Source organism: Apodemus sylvaticus, chromosome 10 (assembly GCF_947179515.1).
Source record: "Apodemus sylvaticus chromosome 10, mApoSyl1.1, whole genome shotgun sequence".
NCBI classification, from domain to species: Eukaryota; Metazoa; Chordata; class Mammalia; order Rodentia; family Muridae; genus Apodemus; species Apodemus sylvaticus.
The window spans coordinates 48581136-48603687 of record NC_067481.1 but is presented as its reverse complement, the minus strand read 5'-3'; the positions used below and the strand labels follow the sequence as shown (position 1 = coordinate 48603687).

At 45.8% G+C, this 22552-nt stretch overlaps 1 protein-coding gene across 4 annotated transcripts in view; it reads left to right on the top strand.

The window, feature by feature from the left end:
• The window catches only part of Smg6 (SMG6 nonsense mediated mRNA decay factor), a 243243-nt gene that overhangs the window by 204375 nt on the left and 16316 nt on the right, over window positions 1–22552 (top strand). For 3 of the 4 annotated variants that reach the window (XM_052194230.1, XM_052194233.1, XM_052194231.1), the window contains 2 exons: window positions 12564–12740; window positions 16282–16428. In XM_052194230.1, coding sequence (XP_052050190.1) covers window positions 12564–12740; window positions 16282–16428 — 324 coding nt within the window. The remainder of the gene's footprint in view (window positions 1–12563; window positions 12741–16281; window positions 16429–22552) is intronic. The other variant, XM_052194232.1, reaches the window with a different exon arrangement.

Below are 22552 nucleotides of genomic sequence, written 5' to 3'. Positions count from 1 at the left end.
AGATAGTGATAGGGTTCAGTTGCTTGGCTGGCTTTCTTTTCAGTGCATGATGTTGAACGCTAGTAGTATAGCATAGTAGCAGAGCATGTGGTATGTAGTACTTAGCATGCTGTGGCCATGAATCCAATCCCAATCCCAGCACTGAAAAGGAAAAGGGGAAAAGAGCATGTCGTAGGTGCTCTGCAGAGCAGTAGGTCTCACCTTTCATTTCAATGTGTGCTTCGTCATGTGTTGCCCTGGAGCAGCAGCCTCCAGTTAAGACAAGGCAGAGAGCTCTGCTTCTTGAGGGCTCTTTCTCATTAGAACCTCTGTAGCTGCCTAGCAGAGAGCGCCTGTCACTCATTGATACTGCACCTCTTCCTCAAGCACCCTAGCAGAAGAGCACCTCTGAATGAGCCAATGGTCTGTATTTTATAACTTTAGGGTGCATGTATACAGTGTGGCTGGCACCCTCTCCTTTATGACTTCTGGAATTATCCTAAGGCTGCCACCTGCCTGCCATGATTAGTCATCTGTGTTGCCAAAGTATCCACAGGTTGTGTTAGATACTATAGGTAGATTTTACTTTATATACACATATACACATACATGTCCTCAAGAATCTTAGGAGAAAATAATCAGGCATCATGATGAGAGAATACTGAAAAGTATCTGCAAGCTGGCCAAGTTTATGGATGGTGTTAACATGAGAGACTAGGTACCGTCTCAGATGATACATTTCCATCTAAAAAGTACTCAGCTAGCTATAGTAGAAGTAGCATATGATGAACATAAAGCAGATGTGCTATAGTACATGCCTGTGGTCCCAGCTATTCAAGCTGAGGCAAGAGAATTGTAAATTTAGGATCTTTAACAAGATAGCAGGTTCAAGGCCACCTTGGTTTACTGCCCTAAAATCAGTAAACATTTTTTTTTGCTTTGTTTTGTTTGTTTGTTTTTTTGAGACAGGGTTTCTCTGTATAGCCCTGGCTGTCCTGGAACTCACTCTGTAGACCAGGCTGGCCTTGAACTCAGAAATTCCCCTGCCTCTGCCTCCCAAGTGCTAGGATTAAAGGCATGTGCCATCACTGCCCGGCTCAGAAAATAATTTTTAAAGTGGCCAGATGTGGTGGCACATATCTTTCACCACTCAAAAGTTAGATGGATTGCTATGATTCTTAGTATGACTTGCTTTTAAAAAGTTTAAAGACGGGCCGGGCATTTCTGAGTTCGAGGCCAGCCTGGTCTACAGAGTGAGCTCCAGGACTATACAGAGAAACCCTGTCTCGGAAAAAAAACAAATCAAAAAAAAAAAAAAAGTTTAAAAAAAAAGTTTAAAGACAATTTTTTAAAGAACAAAATTAATTCCATTTAGTCTGTTGAGAGAACTAAAGGTGATATGGTGGTACATACATGTAATCCTAACACTGGATTAGCTGAGGCAGGAGGATAGAGAATTTGAGGCCTATGTTTTATAGCAAGACCGTGTCTAAAAAATAATTGTCATCTCCAGGTGGTGGCATACATCTCTAATTCCAGCACTTGGGAGGCAGAGGCAGGTGGATCTCTTGAATTTGAGGCTAGCCTGGTCTACAGAGTGAGTTCCAGAACAGGTAGGGCTACACAGAGAAACCCTGTCTCAAAAAAGAAAACAAAACAAAAAATACTTGTCACCAAGTAAAGGCAGCTGCCACCAAGGCTGACAACCTGAGTTTGATCTCTAGGACCCACATGATTGAAGGAGAGAAGTGACCTCTGACCTCCACTCATGTGCACCATGACGCACACATGCATACACACATTACACATACACACATATATACACACATACACACACTTGTACACATACTAACACACGCAAAACAGAATTCAGATATCCAGCTCAGAATGAAGAAGGTAGGAATTGTACTGTGCTCTCTGTGTCCAGGGCATGTGTAGTGCTTACATACTTTACTTTTTTTTTTAAGATATATTTTGTGTGTATAAGTTTCATGGGGCATGTTTTTATGCACCACTTGTGTGCCTGGTGCCTGGAGAAATGGATCAGAATTGGATCTCCTAGAACTGGAGTTATAGACAATTGTGAGCCCCATGTGAGTGCTAGGAACTGAACCCAGGTGCTCTGTATAAACAGCCAGTGCTCTCCACCCTGGAACTGTCTCTCTACCTTACATTTAACTCTTCTGTTTTTTAAGCATTCACATAATTCTTTATTGTTGCCATTATCAACTATATAAACTATCACCAGACATTTTAAGAAGTGAGTTTACTAGACACCTTAAAAAAAAAATCACTGAACATTTAAATACTGTATAACACATCAATCTTCTACTATCAGATTTACAATTATTTAGTAGATAGGCATAATTATCCAACATTATTAATAATATAAAAATTCTGATTTAAGTCTTCTGACTAAAAATGTATATTTATATTCTTTTGTCTTATAGTCTGCCTCCCAGAGTGCTGTACCCTAGCACAGCAAGGCATGTATTTTTCTCTTGATCGGCCTACTATGAATCTAACCTCACACATACACTGAAACAGACCCTGTGGTCTCTGTTGGATTTCAGGCAGCCTTAGCAGTGGTTCTCCACCTGTGCGTCACAACCCCTCCAAGAGTCACATCAGATATCAAGGTTACATACAGTTTACAACAGTAGCAAAATTACCATTATAAAGTGGCAATGAGATAATTTTACTGCTGAGGGTTACCACAACATGAGGAATTGTATTAAAGGGTCACACCATTAGAAAGGTAGAGAACCACTGGCTTAAGGACTTTGTGGAGTGAGAATGGGGATGAAAGTCTCATGGCCTCAAACTCATATCTGAGGATGGCCCTGAACTCCTGATCCTCCTTCCCCCACCTCAAAAGTGCTGGGATTTATAGGCATGTACTACCATGCCCTGTACTACATTTATATTCACGGACAAAATAGGTAATGAATAGAGATCACTTTTCATCAAATAATGTCTACCATACAAAGAACAGCACTTTATTTTGTCAAAGAATTAGCATTACCATAGAGCTTTAAGTTACAATTAGTGAAAGAATTTGAGACATTGGTCTTAGTGAGGTAAGCAGTATGTTGAGGAGACAGCTAAAGTGAGTAGATAGGATGTGGGCTTGTTTAGCCTACAGAAGGTATAACATCGCATCTCAATTTGAGGCCAATCTGGTGGAAGTTATCATTTATATGGAGCCCCAAATGCATATTAGGAGGCAGATTTGGTTTATAAGAATAGACATTTCCAGAATTGGAATGATATCTTTCTAAACAATGAACCCTTTTACCTTTGGTAAAATACCTGTCTTCAAACTACTCTTCCTTCTGCCTCTGTCTCCCAAGTGACAACTGTGTATTACCGTGCTATTTATGGTATTGAGCCCTCTCGTAGATTCTAGGTGGTAACAGTCCTCTCATACTACAAGGTCAGGATTGGAAATTTAACAGAATTTTTGTTTTGTTTTGTTTTGTTTTCAGGGGGTTGTGTTGTTGGGTTGTTTTGGTTTTTTTTTTTTAGCATTGTTGTTGGTGGTGGTGGTTTTTGTTTTTGTTTTTGTTTTTTGTTTTTTGTTTTTTTCCTGAGACAAAGTTTCTCTGTGTAGTTCTGGCTACCCTGGAACTTGATCTGTAGACCAGTCTGGCCTTGAACTCACAAAGATCTGCCTGCCTCTGCTTTCCAAGTTCTGGGATTAATGGTATGTGCCACCACTTCCAGCACAGAATTGTTTAAGACCTGTTTATTTAGGTAATAAAAATTAGTTAGAGCTGGGCATGTGCGCACTTCTTTAATCCTAGCTCCTGCAAGGAAGAGGCAAGCAAATCTTTATGATTTCCAGGCCAGCCTGGTCTACACAGTGAATTCCAGGCCAGCCAGGTCTATAAAGAGAGACCCTGACTCATCCAAACAATATATATGCATATTTTAAAAATACCAGCCAGGCTGGAGTGATGGCTCAGCAGTTAAGAGCACTGACTGCTCTTCCAGAGGTCCTGAGTTCAATTCCCAGAAACCACATGGTGGCTCACAACCATCTGTAATGGGATCCGATGCCCCCTTCTGGTGTGTTTGAAGATAGCAACAGTGTACTCACATTAAAGAAAAAAAAAAAACCACACACACACAAAACAAAACAAACAAACAAAAAACTCCAGCATGGGGGTGGTAGAGGAAGGTGGATCTTTGTGCGTTCAAGGACAGTCTGGGCTACGTAGAAAGATCCTGTCTACAAAAACAAACAAACAACAACAAAAAAAATTTTTAAAGAAAGTTCTGTAAGTAGGTCCTACTGTAAGTAGGACCAGAAAAGGAAAACAAGCATTGGCCTGTAGGCAATGAAGGGTCAGCACATACCTGTTAGATTTCTGTGGTGCTCCTTGCTACAGTGAAAGTCTGCGAAATCAAGGATTGTTGTTTACTGTGTTCTGTTTAAGGTGCTCAGGATGTCTAGCATAGCTCCTGTCATGAGATCTAAGTCTTTAGGTAGTAGCAAAGCAGGATAGATAAAGACCTATTGGCTTCTTACGGAAAAAAGACTTTAAAATCAAGCAGGTACTTCAGAGACTAAGCCAGAAGAATCATGAACATGAGACCAAATTATATTACATAGTAAAACTCTTATCTCAAAGGGAGGAGAGGAAGGAGTGGGGAAGGAATGAAGGAAGTTACTTTTACCAAGCTTATAGGAAAATGAAGGGATGAAGTGGTTGCATAAAGGCAAAGTCATTATAGCCTGGAGAATCAGCTGTAAAATTTGCCAAGTCACAGAAGAAGCAAATGGCGTTAGGGTGGAGGAAGGGGTCATTGCCTGGAGCCTAGAGTCAAGGGTTAGGAAGTAATACAAGGCGAGTAGCAGTGATCTATGTGGAAGTCATGATTGCACAGAATAGGGAAGCAGGGAGAGGTTAGAATTTGTTTCATAGCTAAGGGAGGTCTCTGTCCTGGCTTTTTCACAACCCATCAGCCTGAAAGGCATAAAGCATCAGTGTATTAGGTCTCTGTATCTGTAAACATATATCCTCCTCTGACGAAAGAGGATTAAGAATTCTACTTACCAGAATGCTACAGGTAATTGAATCTCTTGTTCTACCTCATATGAATATGACTCTTACTGCAATGATGTTTGTACATACAGAATAGGTACTTAATAAATAACCATTTGATGGCTAAATGTTGCTTGTGTTGTCAAATGCTGCAAAGGACTCAAAAAGGACACTCTTTCCCCACATAGAATAAATAAAACTAGTGACAGTTTTGGTTAAGGAGTATGAACACAAACCTAAAGGGCAGGCTCCTGTGCATGGCTATCTGGAAGGAAAATAAGAATGTTGCTCAGAGCAACAATATCAGTGTTCTCAACCTTCCTAAAGCTGTGACCCCATAATACAGTTTTTCATGTTATAGCGACCCCCCCAACCATAAAATTATTTTTGTTGCTACTTCATAGCTGTAACTATGCTACTGTTATGAATCATGATGTAAATATCTAATATGCAGATGGTCTTAGGCGACCCTATGAAAGGGTAGTTTGACCCTCCAAGTGGCCACAATCCACAGGGTGAGAACCACTCAACTAGATCCTGAGATGCTGTGATTCTAGCCCAGAACTCACAGTCAGTGTGGAAACAGATTAAGACAGATGAAGATTTGCATCCCCAGGGACTGAGCTTGCAGCCTCCCCTGCTGGTTCAGTGAGGGCCCAGTGCCTGTGTTCCAGGTTTCAGATCAGCTGAAGCCAGCCAGACCTGAAAGGCTTGTGTTGGCAGTGCCAGTTTCCGCCCCAAACCCTGCCAATGTGGGTGGTTGCTCTGGAGTGCTCTGCAGGGGAAACAGGATTGGACTGTAGCCCAAGCTACTGCTGCCTATAGCCTGCCGTCTACAGTGCCCTAGCTGAATAGAGTACACCTTGCCTGGAACAGCGGAGCTCAGAACTCTGAGAGGAGAGACTAGTTGCTTCCCCTGGGGAAACAGTTTATGAAGAGCAAGCCATATTCTCCCCTGGGAAGATCAGGCTCCTAGCTGAAAAGATCAGGAAATTCAGGTGGGTTGAAAATTCCATAAAGGGTGTTTCTCATTATTATTTTTCTATCAGGATACCTGGGGCAAGGATCTTAAGATCCTTACTTAAGGAGCCTTATTTAAGGCAAGTCTACCACTGTGAAGGGGCTAGGATTTTGACTTACGGCAGGATTTTATTTCTGATAGTTTGTATTACTAGTGGCATGCTTGCTGGCAAAGGTCCTTAGGACCTTCCCAGAGTTTTGTAGAATGCATGTATTCTCTTGGTTAGCTCCAGATCTTTGGTGAATAGGAAGAGAGAAAGGACTGCTAAAGAGAGGCCAGGCCTTCTCTACCACCTGATTGGTTCAGTGACCTGAGTCTAGCACCTAAATTGTGAGTGATTACTTCCAGCGGTGTCAAGAGTCCGGTGATCACTCGGGTCTATGCCCCAGCCTTGTCTCTCTCTGCCTTGCCGGAGCCTGGCTTCTAAACCTCTCAGTGGTGTAAGGCCCCTCTGAAAAGAATGAAGCAAGAGGAAGAAAAACAATACCGAGCACTCATTTATTAAGTGTGCCTGGGGCAGGCACCTTGAATGTTTGCTCTGCATTATACCTTCTACACCTCAGAAACAACTTGAGCAAACAGACTTCGAGAAATGAACTTGTCCTTGGAAGCACAGCTAAGAAGTAGCCATTAGGACCTCTTTCAGTGGTCAGGTTCCCATGCCTTTTAGAATCATCAGTAACCTTATTGCTACGAAGTACTCCTAACCCAACTATTTTCCACTTCTCAACCTGTCAGTCTTTAGGAGACTTGATGCAGTGCATGTGTGTGCACATGTGGTAAGTATGGGTGTGGAGAATAGACATCTGTGCCTGCTGTTTGCTGACAATTCTGTTGCAGTCTCTGAAGAAATAGAGATGGGAGCCAGGTCATACAATCCTGTGGGTTGACTAGTGCTGTTAGTTAGCACTTTGTCTTGTGACCTGTTGACTCCTCTTTAGCCTACACAGGTCAACTGAAGGATCTAGGGAGAACCAGATCTAGGTATTGGAATCAGAGGTAACCAGAAAGTGGCCTACGCTTGGCATATTGCATAGAGACGAAGCTGTTGTTGGGGCAGGGATCAGGAAAGGGAGGCTGTTTCAGTGGATCCCTCGGACACTGTGCCCCAAGTCATCAGAGATATCATCTGCTACAGGACTCTGCTTTCTCTCCGTCTCATCGTGGTCGCTCAGCTCCAGTGCAGCTTCTTCTCTCACTTCACTGACCCCTGACACTCTCTCCATTCTATACCTGTTTGTTCTGACTCAGGCTATGAGTGTGTATCTCCTGGTCCTAAACTGTCTTCAGAGTGATTGTGTATCCTGTGGCCAGTTTCCCTCCTGCCTCTACGAGTCTGCTCACTGCCAGGAAGCCCCTCCCCCTAGGAATGTGAATAAACCATTTCCTCTGTCCTCCCAGCTCCAGAGGATTCCCTGTGTGGGATTCTTTATTTCTTGTGTCTGAATTTTCATTGGCAAACCCCTTCTCAAGCTGACCCACCCTTGGCTGCTACAGAACTGTGCTTTCCACCCTTTGTCTCTAGTGAGGGTGAGTTTCACATCACTACAGTCCCTGCTTTGTGGAAAAAAAAAAATAATGTGAGTTCATTTTCTTGTAGCCAATCCTGTAGGCTTGGCTCATTAAAGATGATAATTAACCCATTGCTAATTGACCTCAGAAACCAGCCAAGCAGCTTATATTTTACCAGCCTTGGTGGTAGATTTGGAGTCTATTTTAAGGTTTCTTAATAATCTCAGCAAGACTTTACTTTTCCTGTCTGCATCTTATTTGCTCTAAGGACATTTTGTAAAATTAACAAGCTATAAAGCTTGATTGAAGGTTTCAACAAATGTGAGAATAATTGGCTCCATTTAGGGAAACAAGAAAAACAACCTGTAAACTTGAGTTTGCAGGGGGGAAACCCATGTGATTTTTTTTCTCTCTCTTTTTACCAGAGGAACAGTAGCAAGCTGGACTTTTGAGACCAGGGGTGGGGGTGGGGGGTGCCTGGTGGTACAAGTTCTGATTCCCCTAAACCAAAAGTTTAGTGAAGGAAATGTTGCAAAGTGACCTGCTATCCTGTGCACTGAACCTCTTCTCTTCTTCAGGAGTTTGCTTTAGAGGCCTGTCAGCATTCCAACCCTTCCTCCTATTTCCTGGCTGGTCCAGCTTTTCTCCCTTCCCCAGGGCTGCTGTGAGGTGTTGCATCTTGGAACTCAGCTTACATCAGTCTATGATGCCTGGTGCTTGCTTCCCTTTCTCTCTTGCTGTCCCCACCTTCCATAAAGTACCATCATTTTTTTCTGTTACTGTGTTGGCCTCTGCTTAGTTTTCTACCTCCCCACCTAAGATAACCCAGACAGTAGACCAACCCTCCTATGTCGGTCTAAAGGCTTCTTCTGTTTTTCTCAGAACCTGCCCCTGCCCCTACCTCATTACCTGCTCATGTTATCTCTCTAAGGAACCGAGCTGGGACAGAACAGGCACATATCACTCTCCATATCAAGCTTTCAGTTTTCCTTTCTGCTTGGTTCTGTGTGTGGACCGGATGAGCTGATAGATAGCTCGAGCTAACCCTGAAGCTTAGGGTTTTGGTTCCTACTGCTGATGGGGAGTGGTTTCAGATGACCTTCACAGAGACAGAACGGGGCTGGCTTCTTTGGGGTGCTTTTCTTTCAGCTCTTTCCCAGTCAAACTCCACTTTTCTGTTGAAAGCAGGAATGATTCATGTAAGACATTTTGTTCATTAACCCCGGAGTTCTTGATAGTCAGCTATACAGTATCCACCAGGGCAAGGACTGCTGGTACAAAGGCACACCTAGAAGGTTCAAAGTCTAGCTGCCCTTCACCCTTTCTCAGGCCCAGGCCAGCACTGTTGTAACAACCCAAAGGGACTGTATCTTGCTCAGCTTTCTCCTCAGAAACAAGGAGGGTTTGCCCAAAAGGCAGTGGGCATACCATTTACATTCTCTGCCATAGAAATTGATACAGAATGGAAAAATATGGTCATGGAGGGGTTACTGTGGAGATTATATCATAGATTTCACAGGTGCTCTCTCCTTTCCAGAGAATGTATAACTCCTTTACCCTTTAACCCTAGAGATTTCATTGCTAAGTGGAGATCATCTTGGAGTTTGCTTTTTGAAGGAGTTGGTTTGAAAGTCTTTCTCCATCTTTTTTTTAAGATAGATAAATACATACACACACACACCACACACACACACACACACACACACACACACGATGAGTACAATGTATCTGTTTTTAGACACACCAGAAGAGGGCATCGGATCCCATTACAGATGGTTGTGAGCCACCATGTAATTGCTGGGAATTGAACTCAGGACCTCTGGAAGAGCAGTCAGTGCTCTTAACTATTGAGTCATCTCTCCAGCCCCTCTTTTTTCCATCTTGATATATCCCTTACTGTATTAAACTGTTGTCTTGTCCCTCTCTAACTCAACTCCTAAAGCCCCCCCACCCCCCCCACCCCCGCCCCATGTATGGGAGAATATTCCCAAGAGCCTCCTATAGAGCTACAGAGCAGGAGACTGTGTCCTCTCCACCAGGCTTGCTCCTCTCACCCCATCACCCCATGGCAGAATACTCTCACAACCAGTCCAAACAGGCTGGAAACAGGCTGCCCTGAGTGCTTGGGCAAGCCCTAGACATTATGCCTGTCATATTCCCAGTTTACTAAATACCTTGAATTCATTTCTCACTACCACACTATATTTTAGAATCCTAAGAATACTGCATCCAACCTTAGTTGGTCTTCCTGCTGGTTGGATTACAAGGAAAAGAAGACACTCTTACAAAACCTGGGTGAATTGTCTATGTAAACAGAATTTTTTTGGACCTCTTAAATACCCCAGTGAAGTAGATCTCTTTTTCTAATCACAGTGTCATTCCCCTTAAAGGCAAGGATGAAAGACCATAGCAGAGAAAACTCAGGAAAACTGGGTTCATCCAAAAAGGTGTGCAAATGGAAACTGGGTGGGAGTTCCTTTTTGCTTGTCTTTCTTCATGATAGTTCCCACTGAACCTCTAAGGATATGCTGCAGGCAGGCTCAGGATGTCTGCACCCCAGGCTCCTGCTGTGCCCTGGAAATCCCCACCTCCAGGAGTCCCACGTCCACACATGTGGCCTTTCTCCCTCTTGGCCAGGAATCACACTGCTTCCTGAGCCATGTACTCACCCAGGGCCTGCCTTAATGACAACGGTGTTTCTTCCCACTTGCCCGAGCATATAACCATGAGACACTGACTTCTTCTGAGCAGGTTTCTGCTACAGATTGAACTGGGGCTCCTGTAGCCCTTTCAGCATCCAGGTGAGCCAAGACTCATTGCAAATTCCTCTCTCCTCTCCTTACTCCTTTTCCTCCCCAACGCCCCCCCCCCCCCAATTCAGTGGCAGCAGTCTCAGGCCAAAAAGGAAAGTCCTAGATCCATTACATAATTCTCTATAGTGCGAGCAGTAGCTGGGGCATAAGGTCAGAGGTCATAGTGGGGTCAGGTGGCTGACACACACTGTAACGACAAGGTGGTTAAAATTAGACCACAGAGAGGAAACTGGCAGTCTTGTGGAAATGCAGAAGTTTCCTCTGCAAGTGAGAGACTGGGGATGCAGGGAGGCCACTGTGCGTGTTGCCTGCCAGGCTATTACTCATTTCAGCTCTGCTCTTTAATGCCTTTTAGCCCCTGCTTCTGTATTTCTAGCCTTCCTCATCACATGCTTGAATATACAGGGTGGAACCAAGGCTACCTGCCCTGACCCAAGGCAGGACCATCCTTACTCCTCCAGGAAGGTATTCAGGATCAGCCCCCTTAAGCTCTAGAGGCTCTAAGCCTCTTCAGGGAAACCTCTTAGATGGTGGTGGTCAGATTCTTAGCCTAATGTTTTACCTCCAGGTGGCAATAGCCATAGGTAAGTACCATCTGGGTAGGGGGAAAAGATGACAGAGAATGAAATTGTGGCACAGATGACTGGTGTGCATGTCCTCTCCCTGGCCAGCCCCCTGGCAGAGTGGTGACTTGTTCCACCTTGTCTTAGAAGATGTGGAATCATCCTGTATCACCTGTTTCTGTGGTCCTAGTGAGTTTCTTTCCACCTTCCAGTCTTGTCCATGAGCCTGTTGTGTGCCACTTTATTCTTACAGCACCTTGCTAGGGAAATACAAGATGTGGTCTTTGGCAAGAGAGGGCTTGTCTTCTGCATGGAGGAGTTAGCCGTGCAACAGTAGAATGATGAGCCCCACAGTCCAGCATCTACATCAGTCCTTCACCTGTCCTTCACAGTCAGAGATGAGACTGAAAAATGGCTCTGGGGGTGATGGGGTAGGACTAGAGATATGACTTATCAGCTAAGAGCATTGGCTGCCCTTCCAGAAGACCTGGGTTCCATTCCCAGCACCCACATGGCAGCTCACAACCATCTGTTACTTCAGTCCCAGGGGATCTGATGACACGTTCTGGATTCCTTGTGCACCAGGCATATTGATGGTACAAACATACATGCAGGCAAAAGACCCATGCACATAAAATAAGATTTTAAAATTGGTCTTGGTCATTTAGCATGTCCTGGAGTCACTGATGATGCTACTCGGTATCTGGCCAATATGGTGTAGAAATGCCCTCTGCCTCTTAGATGCACATCAAGCAGGTACCTCCTCTTTGATCACCATCCAGTCAGTAGGCATGATAGGGTCCCAGAAGCCAACGAATAAGAGAAGGGTACCAGATAGCAGGGAAGAGAACAATGCAAATGACACAAGCACAGAGAGAGGTGAAGGCATGCATATATGGTCTTGTAGAGAGGATTTCAGTCTAGGTGACTATGGACACATCATCTGAGACCCTGACAAACTTGACAGCTGATCAGGATAATACTTCACATAGCAGCTAAATCAGCACTATATATGTGCTTCTGTAGCAACATGGGAGCAACTAGTGTGAACCATGGAGGGCAGAGCTTTGGTGAGATAATTATGGCCGGATAATTTCCTGCCCAGTTCTCAGGTAAGGCAGGAACCATCCAGATAACTTCAGAATGACTTGGCTAAGATGAAACAGGGAAGAAAGCTTCTCTTTTAGTCTACAGACTACCCTGGAGGGAGTCTGGGAACGAACGGGGTGCGGGGTCTAGAAAGCAGTGTTTGTGGTGACCAGTCTGCTGCCGTGCAGTCCTCGTCCTGTTATGTATATTCCAAACTTAAAAGAAATTATGTTCTGGGTTTTGTTTTTCATAATAGGACTTTAATAAAAGAAAAGCAGAAGCCCCGAGGGCACCTGGCATTGGTCCTGAGGTGTCTGTGCCCCAGGGATGACCTAAAGCAAGGCCCTGGTGACTTCCTTCCTCCCTTCAGAGACCTTGGTCCTTGCTTTCCTCCACACACAACCTTGTTGCTCATGCCTCCTCCTCCCCAGTAACTTTGACACAATTCTCATGTGCCCTGCAGCTAACAGTGTCTCTCGTCTTCATCCTCCCTCTCAGAAAACGCTGTTTTTCTTCTCTCCCTCTCGCCCTGTAGGTTATTGCAGCTGACTGCAAAAGGGTCACAGTGCTGAAGTATTTTCTGGAAGCCCTTTGTGGACAAGAAGAGCCTCTGCTGGCATTCAAGGGTGGAAAATATGTGTCAGTGGCACCCGTCCCAGACACCATGGGAAAGGAAATGGGAAGCCAAGAGGGAAAACAACTGGAAGATGAGGTACTATGCGGGAAGAGCCCGCTATGGCAGAGGGAAGGCTCCCCTGCCCCCGTACCCTGATGCCAGGCTGGAGCTTCTCCTTGAGATTATTTATAACCTCTCAGTTCAGTGTCTGTTGAGGTGATAGCCAACCTCTCAAGAGTGCACTCTGCTGGTGCCCCTTCCTGCCAGTCCACCCCAATGCCTCCATCTACGAGTTCCAGATGCTTCTTTTTAATGTTCATTGGAGGAAAGAGTTTAATAATGTTCAGCTCTGGAGGCTTAGGAAAGAGAGTAGAGAGAGGGGTGTTAGGGTTCAGGCTGAGGATCAAGTTTATAGATGTGCGGAGCTCAGCACAGCACAGCACAGGCCTAAACTCCAGCCTCCGGCTCACGTACAGGAAGAGCTGACATTGCTGGCCCCGTGTGGAAAATCACCCCTCCCCCAGCATGTTCTCTCTCTCTCTCTCTCTCTCTCTCTTACTCCCTCCCTCCTGCACATCCTGATGTGATTAAGGAATTCTCCTCTTGTTTGTTTGCCCTTGATTGTTCCTGTAGCCCTTGCTTCACTCCAGTCTCTCTCTCCCTCTCTCCCTCCCTCCCTCCCTCTCTCTCTCCATTGCGCGCACACACACACATACACACACACATGCACACACGCACGTGCGCACCTATGCACCTATCCCTGTACCTCTACACACCTGCACACCTCCTTGGCAGTTCCCCTGTTGTGTATCTGTGTCTTTCTGGGATGATCTCTGATGATCTCTCTGTATGTGTCCAGTTTGTCAGTTGAAATGGACATTGTTATACACACCCCTGAGGCTTGTAGACTGAGAGTCGGTGTGACTGTGGTAGAAATGGCGCATATGTACATTTAGCATCACAGGCAGCCTCCTTACTGTTTATCTGGGTGTTGAGTAACTCTGTCTGGGAGTGTACACGTCTCACTTTTGCCTAAAGGTTGGCTCTTTTCTTCTCTTTATCCCATAGTATTAAAGACGAGGGTCTTAGGTACAAAGAAGCATGGGATGGAAGGAAGGGACGGAAGCAGTTCTAGCCAGAGGCCAGGTCACCCATAGGCCAACACAGTCATTTGGCCTGCAGCAGTCTCAAGCGCCTGGTGGAGCAGGGCGGGGTACAGGGATGAAATCAGCAACAGGCCAAGGAAGCCAGATGTCAGCTGGAAGCTGTCGTTTAGAATCTCAGGCTATGATAGAATGGCCACCTTTGGAACAGAGTCTTCAGAGAAGCAGTCTTGGTCTGGCTTCGTTAGGATAGCTGGAGAACTCCACCCCATGCCTGATGATACAGGGCTTAGCTTCCAGGACAGAGGTGGTTCCATGGCTATAGCTAAACCCACAATTCCAGACTCTCTAGATGAAACCTGGGCAAAAAATAAAGGGAAAGAATGAGCTGTCAGCATGGGAGGAGAGAGTAGAGTTACCAGAGCCGTTAGGGTGTCCAACTTTAGCAAGCGGAACAGTGTCCCTGCAACTCTATAGACTGTGGGAAACACAGGCCCAGGATGTCCATACATCTCTCCTGTCTCTCTCATACTAAAGGGCTAAAAGAGCAGCCAGTGGAATATGAGCAAAATCAGCTCTCCAGCATGACTAGGCGATGCCTCTGAACATCTGACAGCACAAGCCTAGCTAGGCAAAGAGGCTCCCCTCCCACCCTAGAAGGGGTGGGCTACCTCTGGTGCCTGATAGAGTTGTACTATACTACTCTCCTTCTGAGGCTTACTGACCAGGCAAAGGTTCGTGACCCACACCAGACTGCCCACTTCTTCCTTTTCCCACGAGTCTCCTGGGTTCCTTTATGTTAGTGGTCCCTGGGAAATCCTACTTACCCTGTTCTGTGTAATTTCATAACCCTGCACTTCCTTGTTTGCTATGAGAGCCGAGCAAACCTCAGACAAGCTTCTCTGACCTTCCTTTGACCTCAGTCCTGTTCACTCCAAACCAATGCTAACTAGCTGTCCATCATCCTGGTCCAAGCAGGCAAGGACATTCTTCCTCCATGAGCCAGCAGGCATCTTGTTGCACTTGATCTTGTCCAGGTTAACCCTGTGAGCCAGGAAATAAACGTGAAATTTTCTTCCTCCTCATAGCCAGATATTAATAAGTAAGTGGTGCTTGTGGAGAGCACCCTAAACCCCCTCAGACCTCTCAGGACAGTTACAGATTTTATCCTTACCTGCACCACCTCCCAAGACTAGTTGGAAGAGGTTTTTTTTGGGGGGGGGTCGTTGGACATCTTTCTTTATAACAGGACAAATTTGTAGTTCTTGGGGATACTGCCAAACCACCCTCCTTTCTTAGATCTCCTCATCACCTTATCTATACTTATTAACTGTTCTTCACCAAGAGAATCCTAGTCTATCTGAATAGGTCCAGGCCTGATGAAGCCGAGCTACCAGGGCTTATCTGAGCTTGCTCTGTCACTGTAGAACCCCAGCCCTGCAGGTTTGTTCATTGTGATTGTGACATGGGAGTCAGACTCACTTGAACTTGAATCCCTGCTCTGCTTCCTGCCACCTCTGTGACTCTGCACAGGCTATTTTATTCTAAACCCCTTATTTATAAAGTGCAGATGGTAGTAGCTATTGTGCAAACCACTGTGAGAATTAAAAGAGTTAATGTATGAAAAACACATAGCTGGGTACACAGCCCATAAAAAGCACCGAATAGCTAGTAGCTGTCAGTGCAGCCATCATTCTGTTAGCATTACAAGAATCTTCCTTCTCCTGTTCAATCATTCCCCTGCTAGCCCCATCCCCTCGGGCAGCTGTATGTTCTCTCCTGACCAAGGCCAAAAGTGAGAGAGTGAGGAGTGGAGCTAGGACCACCCGGGGAGCAGTGGCTGCTGAGAACTGAGTCTGCAAGTGAGAAGTGCCATCCCTGGGGAAGGCTCCATCAGCCTGGCAAGAAGGCTTCTTAAGCTAGCCAGCCACCTCCTACTTACTTTGCCTAGGCCCTTGGAGGGCAGCTGAGCAAGGCCATGTTATGTGAGTTTTTTAATGGGGCCCAGAAGTCCCCACACTACCAGGCTGTGGTCTTAAAAGGAAATCAGGGTAAGGTCTATAGAGCTGCAGCATCTGCTCTTGATACTGTCTGGGGCAAGGGAACTTCCTTGCTTAACTCCCAGATGTTGGCCAGAGTTGATTCCTATCAGATTATTAGCACGAATTAGATTTAAATTGAGCAGTTCAAGTTTCTCTATTGTTTATTCTTTGAATCATCTGTAATTTCAAAATGAAACCAGGTCCAAAATTTGTGTTGAATGTGTGCAAGGGAGAACAAGGACTGTGAACACACACATGCAAGTGAACATATTGATTATGAATAACATAGGTATGAATGAGTGCATAAGAAAAGCTCTAGTATGTAGGTCCAATTTGGTGGGGGAAGAGTCACTGCTCCTACCAACACACTCCAGGGAACCCTTGAGGCATGCCCCCCCCCCATGGGGTAGAGAGCTAAAGGACAGAGAATAAATCGGCTAAATACCATGGCTCATGATCTCTTCGTTCTCCTGTCTGTGCCTTTACTCCAAGGAAGAAGATGTGGTGATTGAAGACTTTGAGGAAGATTCAGAGGCTGAAGGCAGTGGGGGTGAAGATGACATCAGGGAACTTCGGGCCAAGAAGCTGGCTCTAGCAAGGAAGATAGCTGAGCAGCAGCGTCGCCAGGAAAAGATCCAGGTAACGCTTCACTGGAGAAGCTGATTCCCACTGAGGAATGTGACTGTGCATGAGGGTGTAGCTATGCAGGGCATGGAATGGTGTGAGCAGGAGTGGCAGGGGACCCTGTTGTTACATTCAGGGTGTGAGTTCTATGGCAGGGTAGCTTTTCCTGTGTAATTGTCAACACCACACATACAGTCTTTGATACAATTTAAGGGGCTCATATCTTTCACCATATGTAGGTATTCATGGAATACCTCAAGAAGGCACTCCTTCTTGTGGGATTAGAATGCCAGAGACACAGGCTACTTATCTGGGTTCCCAGGGTATTGGGAGAACCCACTTTGGACAGAGTACTCTCCACATCTTCCCAGGTAGATACTACCTAATCTACATTTACAGTTACCTCACTGTCACCTTGCTTGGAAGCCCAAACCTTCATTCCCAGCAAGTTTTCTTCCTCTTTGGCTGTCCAAGATCTGTTTCCTTGTACTAAATTATTTGCTTTCTCCAAGCAAGTTAAGCTCCCTTTATAGACTCTGTACATGGGGAGCATTAAGCCTCACTCTGCCTTTCTAAGCATTGTCTTTAGGTTTTTCTCTAGGCATGAATATCTTTAGGTCTCTCTTCAGATGTTCCTCTCATCTCCTAACCCTCTCTTTCCCATCCATCCCTTTCTCATACCGCTTGCCCGACCTCCTCCCCTCCCCCACTGCCTTCCTCTCTCCATTTTGAGACAAGATCTGTATAGCCCTGGCTGGCCTGGAAATCACTATGTATAACAGGATGGCCTTAAATTCACAGAGTTCATGTGCCTCTGAATCCAAAGTGCCTCCAAAGGCAGGTATTACCACTCCTGGCATGCTCTTCTCCTCTTGAACATATGGTTTAGTGCAGAAAGCCAAACAAATTTCATGTAATTCAGGTTCTGACACTTATCTGGCTTTATAGCACAAAGCAAATTATTTAACCTTAAAGAGCCTATTTCTTCATCTACAAAGCGGGATGGTAGTATCTCCCTTTTACTCTCCCCAGAGGCTTACATGAGACACTTCCACAAAAGTTCTTAGCCTACAAGTATTCCCTCTGTCTCATCCCCTGGCCCAGGAGAGCAATGCTAATGGTTGGAATTGGTCTTTTAGATATACCCATGTCCTACTGCTACTAGGATCCTGCGTGTAATGCCTCTACATGCCTGCCTATTATAATATGGCTTCCCACACAAATCTCTCATGAGTCTAAACCTCTATGTTGCCCAAAGAACAGCATCATCTTCGTTTTTTTGTTTTGTTTTTTGTTTTTTGTGTTTTTGGTTTTTTTCAAGACAGGGTTTCTCTGTATAGCCCTGGCTGTCCTGGAACTCACTCTGTAGACCAGGCTGGCCTCGAACTCAGAAATCCGCCTGCCTCTGCCTCCCAGAGCACTGGGATTACAGGTGTACGCCACCACCGCCCAGCATCATCTTCGTTTCTCTTCCTGCCCTTTTCTTTCTCACCATCAGTCCTCGCAAAAGTCCCATCTCAAGTCCTCAGCTCCACATCCTGACATTCAGTCCAGCTGTTAAAGAAAGTACTGCCAGGGGGAGGGAGGGAGATATTTGAAACTACTGCCAGAATTACCTAGGACCTGTTTTTACCAAACTTGGTCCTGTTGTGCATGGTGGTATGAAGCCTGTAATCCCAGCACTAGGGATGTGGAGGTAAGATTTTAAAACCATCCTCAGCTACAAAGTAAGTTCAAAGCTAGTCTGAGCTACATGAAACTCACTCTTTGAGAGAGAGAGAGAGAGAGAGAGAGAGAGAGAGAGAGAGAGAGAGAGAGAGAGAGAGGGGGGGGGGAGGGAGAGAGAGAGAGAGAAGAAAAAAAGCAAAAGCAAACATAGACCCCATTATAGTTGGCTTCTTTATAGCTTTGGGTTCTCCGGCCTGCCCTCCAGCCTACCATTCACACAGTGAGTCTTCACACTGTTGTCCTCTCTGCTATTCAGAGCTACTTTCCCAGACTTTTCTTCACCATGTGTTTAGCTCCTCCATCCTTCTGATTGTTTTTTTTAGTCTAGCAAGATAAATTGGTAGTTAACAGAAATGTTTGGTTGACTTCTTTGATGGCAGCAAGTAGAACATCATCTTAAATTCTACCATGGCCTTTTATAAACCATGCTGTCCAGTTTCTTATCATGTCCTATCTGTTCTTCAGTTCTCCTTTCCTTCTGGGTATCACTGCCCTCTACCCCAGTTCAGAGCCTTGTTGAACCATTACAACTAGGCTCCTGCACTGTATAGCTCCAGAGGGTGCCACTGACAATAATCTGGGAATGGCTCCTCTTGGGCTTACATAGTACTCAGTCTGGTCACCAGGTTCACTCACACCATGAACCCACAGTCACATAGAGAGCCATTCCTCAGCTCAGAAATTATTACCGCCTAGCTTAGCTAGTGAGATATAGCCTAATTCCTTCTAATAACATCTTAGGCTTCTGATCTACTCCAAGTGTGCTATTCCTACTTTGTTTCCTTTAATGTACTCCCTGTGTGCCATTATCAGCTAACAGTTGAACATTGGGCAAAAATGGCCAACTTCTGTGAGCCTGTGTCTAAATCTGTAAAGTAAGCTCAGCATAGCACTTTCCTCATAGTTGTTGTACATCCTTAGGATGAGTGTATAAAGCATCTGTCCAGCCATTAAGACTCCTGCCCAGCCGGGCAGTGGTGGCACAAGCCTTTAATCCCAGCACTTGGGAGGCAGAGGCAGGCAGATTTCTGAGTTCGAGGCCAGCCTGGTCTACAGAGTGAGTTCCAGTACAGCAAGGGCTACACAGAGAAACCCTGTCTCGAAAAACCAAAAAAAAAAAAAAAAAAAAAAAAAAAAAAGACTCCTGCCCAGACAAAGACGCTAGCCTTCCTCTCATCTCACTGCCTTACACTCTGCCCTTTCCTACTTTTAGATCTTTGTTGAGTCTGTCTCTCAATCCAAAGGGCTCTTTTTCTGCTCCATGTTTCCTGTTACTTGTTGAAATTCTATTTTTCCCGAATTCTCTAATGAAACTCCATCTCCCCAGTGAAGGCTTCCCTGATTTCTCCCAGGAGGAATCTGTCTCTGTGCACTAGGGTTCCTGCAGAGTTGATTTATACCTCATTTGTAGGACTGCTATCATGTTTCATATTACAGTTATCTGTGGGCCTCCCCCCCCCCCCACCAGTACCATGAATTCCTAGGAATCAGGGACCATGTTTTCAGCTCAGTTTTTAGGGACTGAGCATTGACTCTCTTAATGGCTGGCATGTACAAACTTTGGGTGGGGGTCGAAGGGCAGGGGGAGATGACATTTCAGAGCAGATCATACAGTATAGAAGTATTCTTTTGTTTGTTTATTCTTTTGCTTGCTTACTTGCTTAATTTTTATTTTTTTGAGACAGGGTTTCTCTGTGTAGCCCTGGCTGTCCTGGAACTCACTCTGTAGACCAGGCTGGCCTCAAACTCAAAGATCTTCCTGTCTCTACCTCTGGAGAACTTGACTTAAAGGTGTGTGCTGCCAACTGCCCTGTGAGAAGCTATTATTGAACAAGTGATTTGGCACGTGAATGAGGTCTTTCAAAAGATCAAGTATTAACTGGGTATGGTAACAGATGCCTTTAATTCCAGTATTCAGGAGGCAGAGGCAGGCAGATATCTCTAAGTTCAAGACCAGCTTAGTCTGCATAGCAAATTCCAAGACATCCAGAGCTACATAGTGAGATCTTATCTCACAAAAACAAAAAAGATTAAGTACGGGGCTAGCAAGATGGCTTAGCAGGTAAAGACACTTACCACCCACCAAGTGTGATAATCTGAGTTCAAAGACCCATATGTCAGAAGGAGAGAACTGACTCCTGAAAGTTATCCTCTAATACATGCTATGACACATGTACCTACTCCCTTCACCACACATGATGGATGGGTGGGTGGGTGGGTGGATGGGTGGATGGGTGGATGCATGGATGGATGGATAGACAGACAGACAGACAGACAGGTAGGTAGGTAGGTAGTAAAGAAATTGGTTTTGAAAAATTAGGTACAAACTAGTCTGGGTAATACCATATATACTGAAGCTCGAGAGGCTTAGGCAGGAGGGTTATAAGTTCTAGGCCAAAGATAGACTGTGAGTATCTATGTGAGCACAATGAGTGTGAAGTATATAGGTTGGACTACATAGACCCGCCTGAGATGGGAGAAGAATGCTATGAGAACACATGCTCCATGTCCTATAGCTCCTTCTTCTGCCAGAGTACACTGACCAGATTGGCCATGCGAGCAATAAGTAGTCCTGATAACTGGAGGCCTAATATAAGACCTAACTGCAGGGCCACTGATTGTCTCTGTCCCACAGATCTGTTCAGAGGAGGATGCTGTGGCCCCTTTAAGAACAGGCCCCACATGCACTGCTGTTGGCGGCCCTGCCTCCTGTCAACCTCCTTCCTCCAGCCCCATAGCCACAGGAGGATTTCTCAGCAGAGGAAAAATTCCCCCTTTTACCTCCCCCTTCTCTTTAATGCCCGGGGCCCTTCACTTCCATAATTCTTCATTTTCCAGCCTTGAACGTAAGCCAGACACATCTGTCTGGCCATATGCGTGAACCCTGGAGTCTGTGCCGAGGTAGCTGTAAAACAGGGCCGGTGAAGGCCCTTCTGGGAGAGCGCACACATGTGTGTGCCCTCGGGCCATTGGCTCCCTGCCCAGAACCACGGGGCCTCAGTGCTTCAAACCCCGTGTTAACCTTCTCTATTTTTCCTCTTTTTGTTTAATTTAAGGGGGAAAATCCCAAGGAAAAGGTATAAATTGTCCTGGGAGTAGGGGAGAGGCTCCTAGCTAGAAAGACCATTATTGTTGGCAGGTACCTGGGTCACACTAATACAATAAGGAAGAAAGGAGCATCCAGTGAATTAAGATTGGAGAGATGGGCTGTAAATTACACTGCTCTGAACTCCATCAGTCTCCAGGGGGTTAACAGAGAGGTGTAAGGCAGGTCCCCAGCTCCCAGTGCCTTTTACAGATGCAGCAAAACAGGAAGCACACATGTTTGGGGACGGGGATATGAAGATGGGGTTGAACAAAAGCCCCCTTGCCCCAGGATGGCTGTAAAGTCCAAGTGAGACCTGGGGCTGTAACCACACCTCCACTTCCCTGCTCCTACATAGACCCTTGGGCCTCAGGCTCATCTGTGGAGATGGGGGAGGTGAGGCCTGGCCTCCTCCTGCAGCCTGTTCCTCCCTGCTTCCGGGACTGCACAGAGGCTGGTGAGTGGGGCCGACTAGAGGTCAGAAAAGGGGTGTGGGGAGCTCTCAGGGCCTGTGCAGCTGGAACTGCAGAGCCCAGCTAGGCCCCTAGATGTGAGTGGTGCCAAATCCACCCACCCAGGGCTTTGAGACCACACGCTCTGGCATAGCCCAGGTCTTGCCTTGTTGCCTAAAATGGTGCTTCTTACTGTATGGGTCCTGTCTACCTCACTGCTTTCTACCTGTGTTTTTATTTGTATTGCCATTCTTGGGAGAGGTCTAGAGTCCTTAGCAAGGTACGTGATTTGTCTTGGAAGTTGGTCAAAAAGGTTTCATTTCTAACCAAGCACCCAGGGCCAAACAGTCACTAAAAATCCTCTTCTAGGCACTCAAGAGGCATGGCCTATTGGCACCTCATACTGTCCTGGCCCTGTAAATCTCCAGCCTTTTCCCCTGACTCCATGAGGCTCTCCTGTGATTTTAGCTGCTGCTGGGCGAGGTCAGGTTTCCTGAGCAGTTGCAAACATCCCACCTGAAACATAACAGGCTCTTCCTCTGGCCACAGCTATTGTTTCCCTCTGCATTATGGCCACAGTCTTGCTCTGTAGCCAGCAATGACATGTGTTCTGAAAATAGCTTCACTCCACTGTCCCCTTCCCACCCACCCACCCTCCTGAAGATGTAGTCACTCCTTTGTGGGAGCCCCAGGAGTTTCACTCTAAATATAGCCACAGTCCATTCATGTTGCCACCCAGCCTGGGACAGTGTTGGGGGGGGGGCATTGTGGAACAATGGGGTATACACAGAACACCCCCACACACACACACATACACACACACCTGTATGGAAGGAAGCTAGCGGAAAGCAGACACTCAACCCTGGCTCCTAGC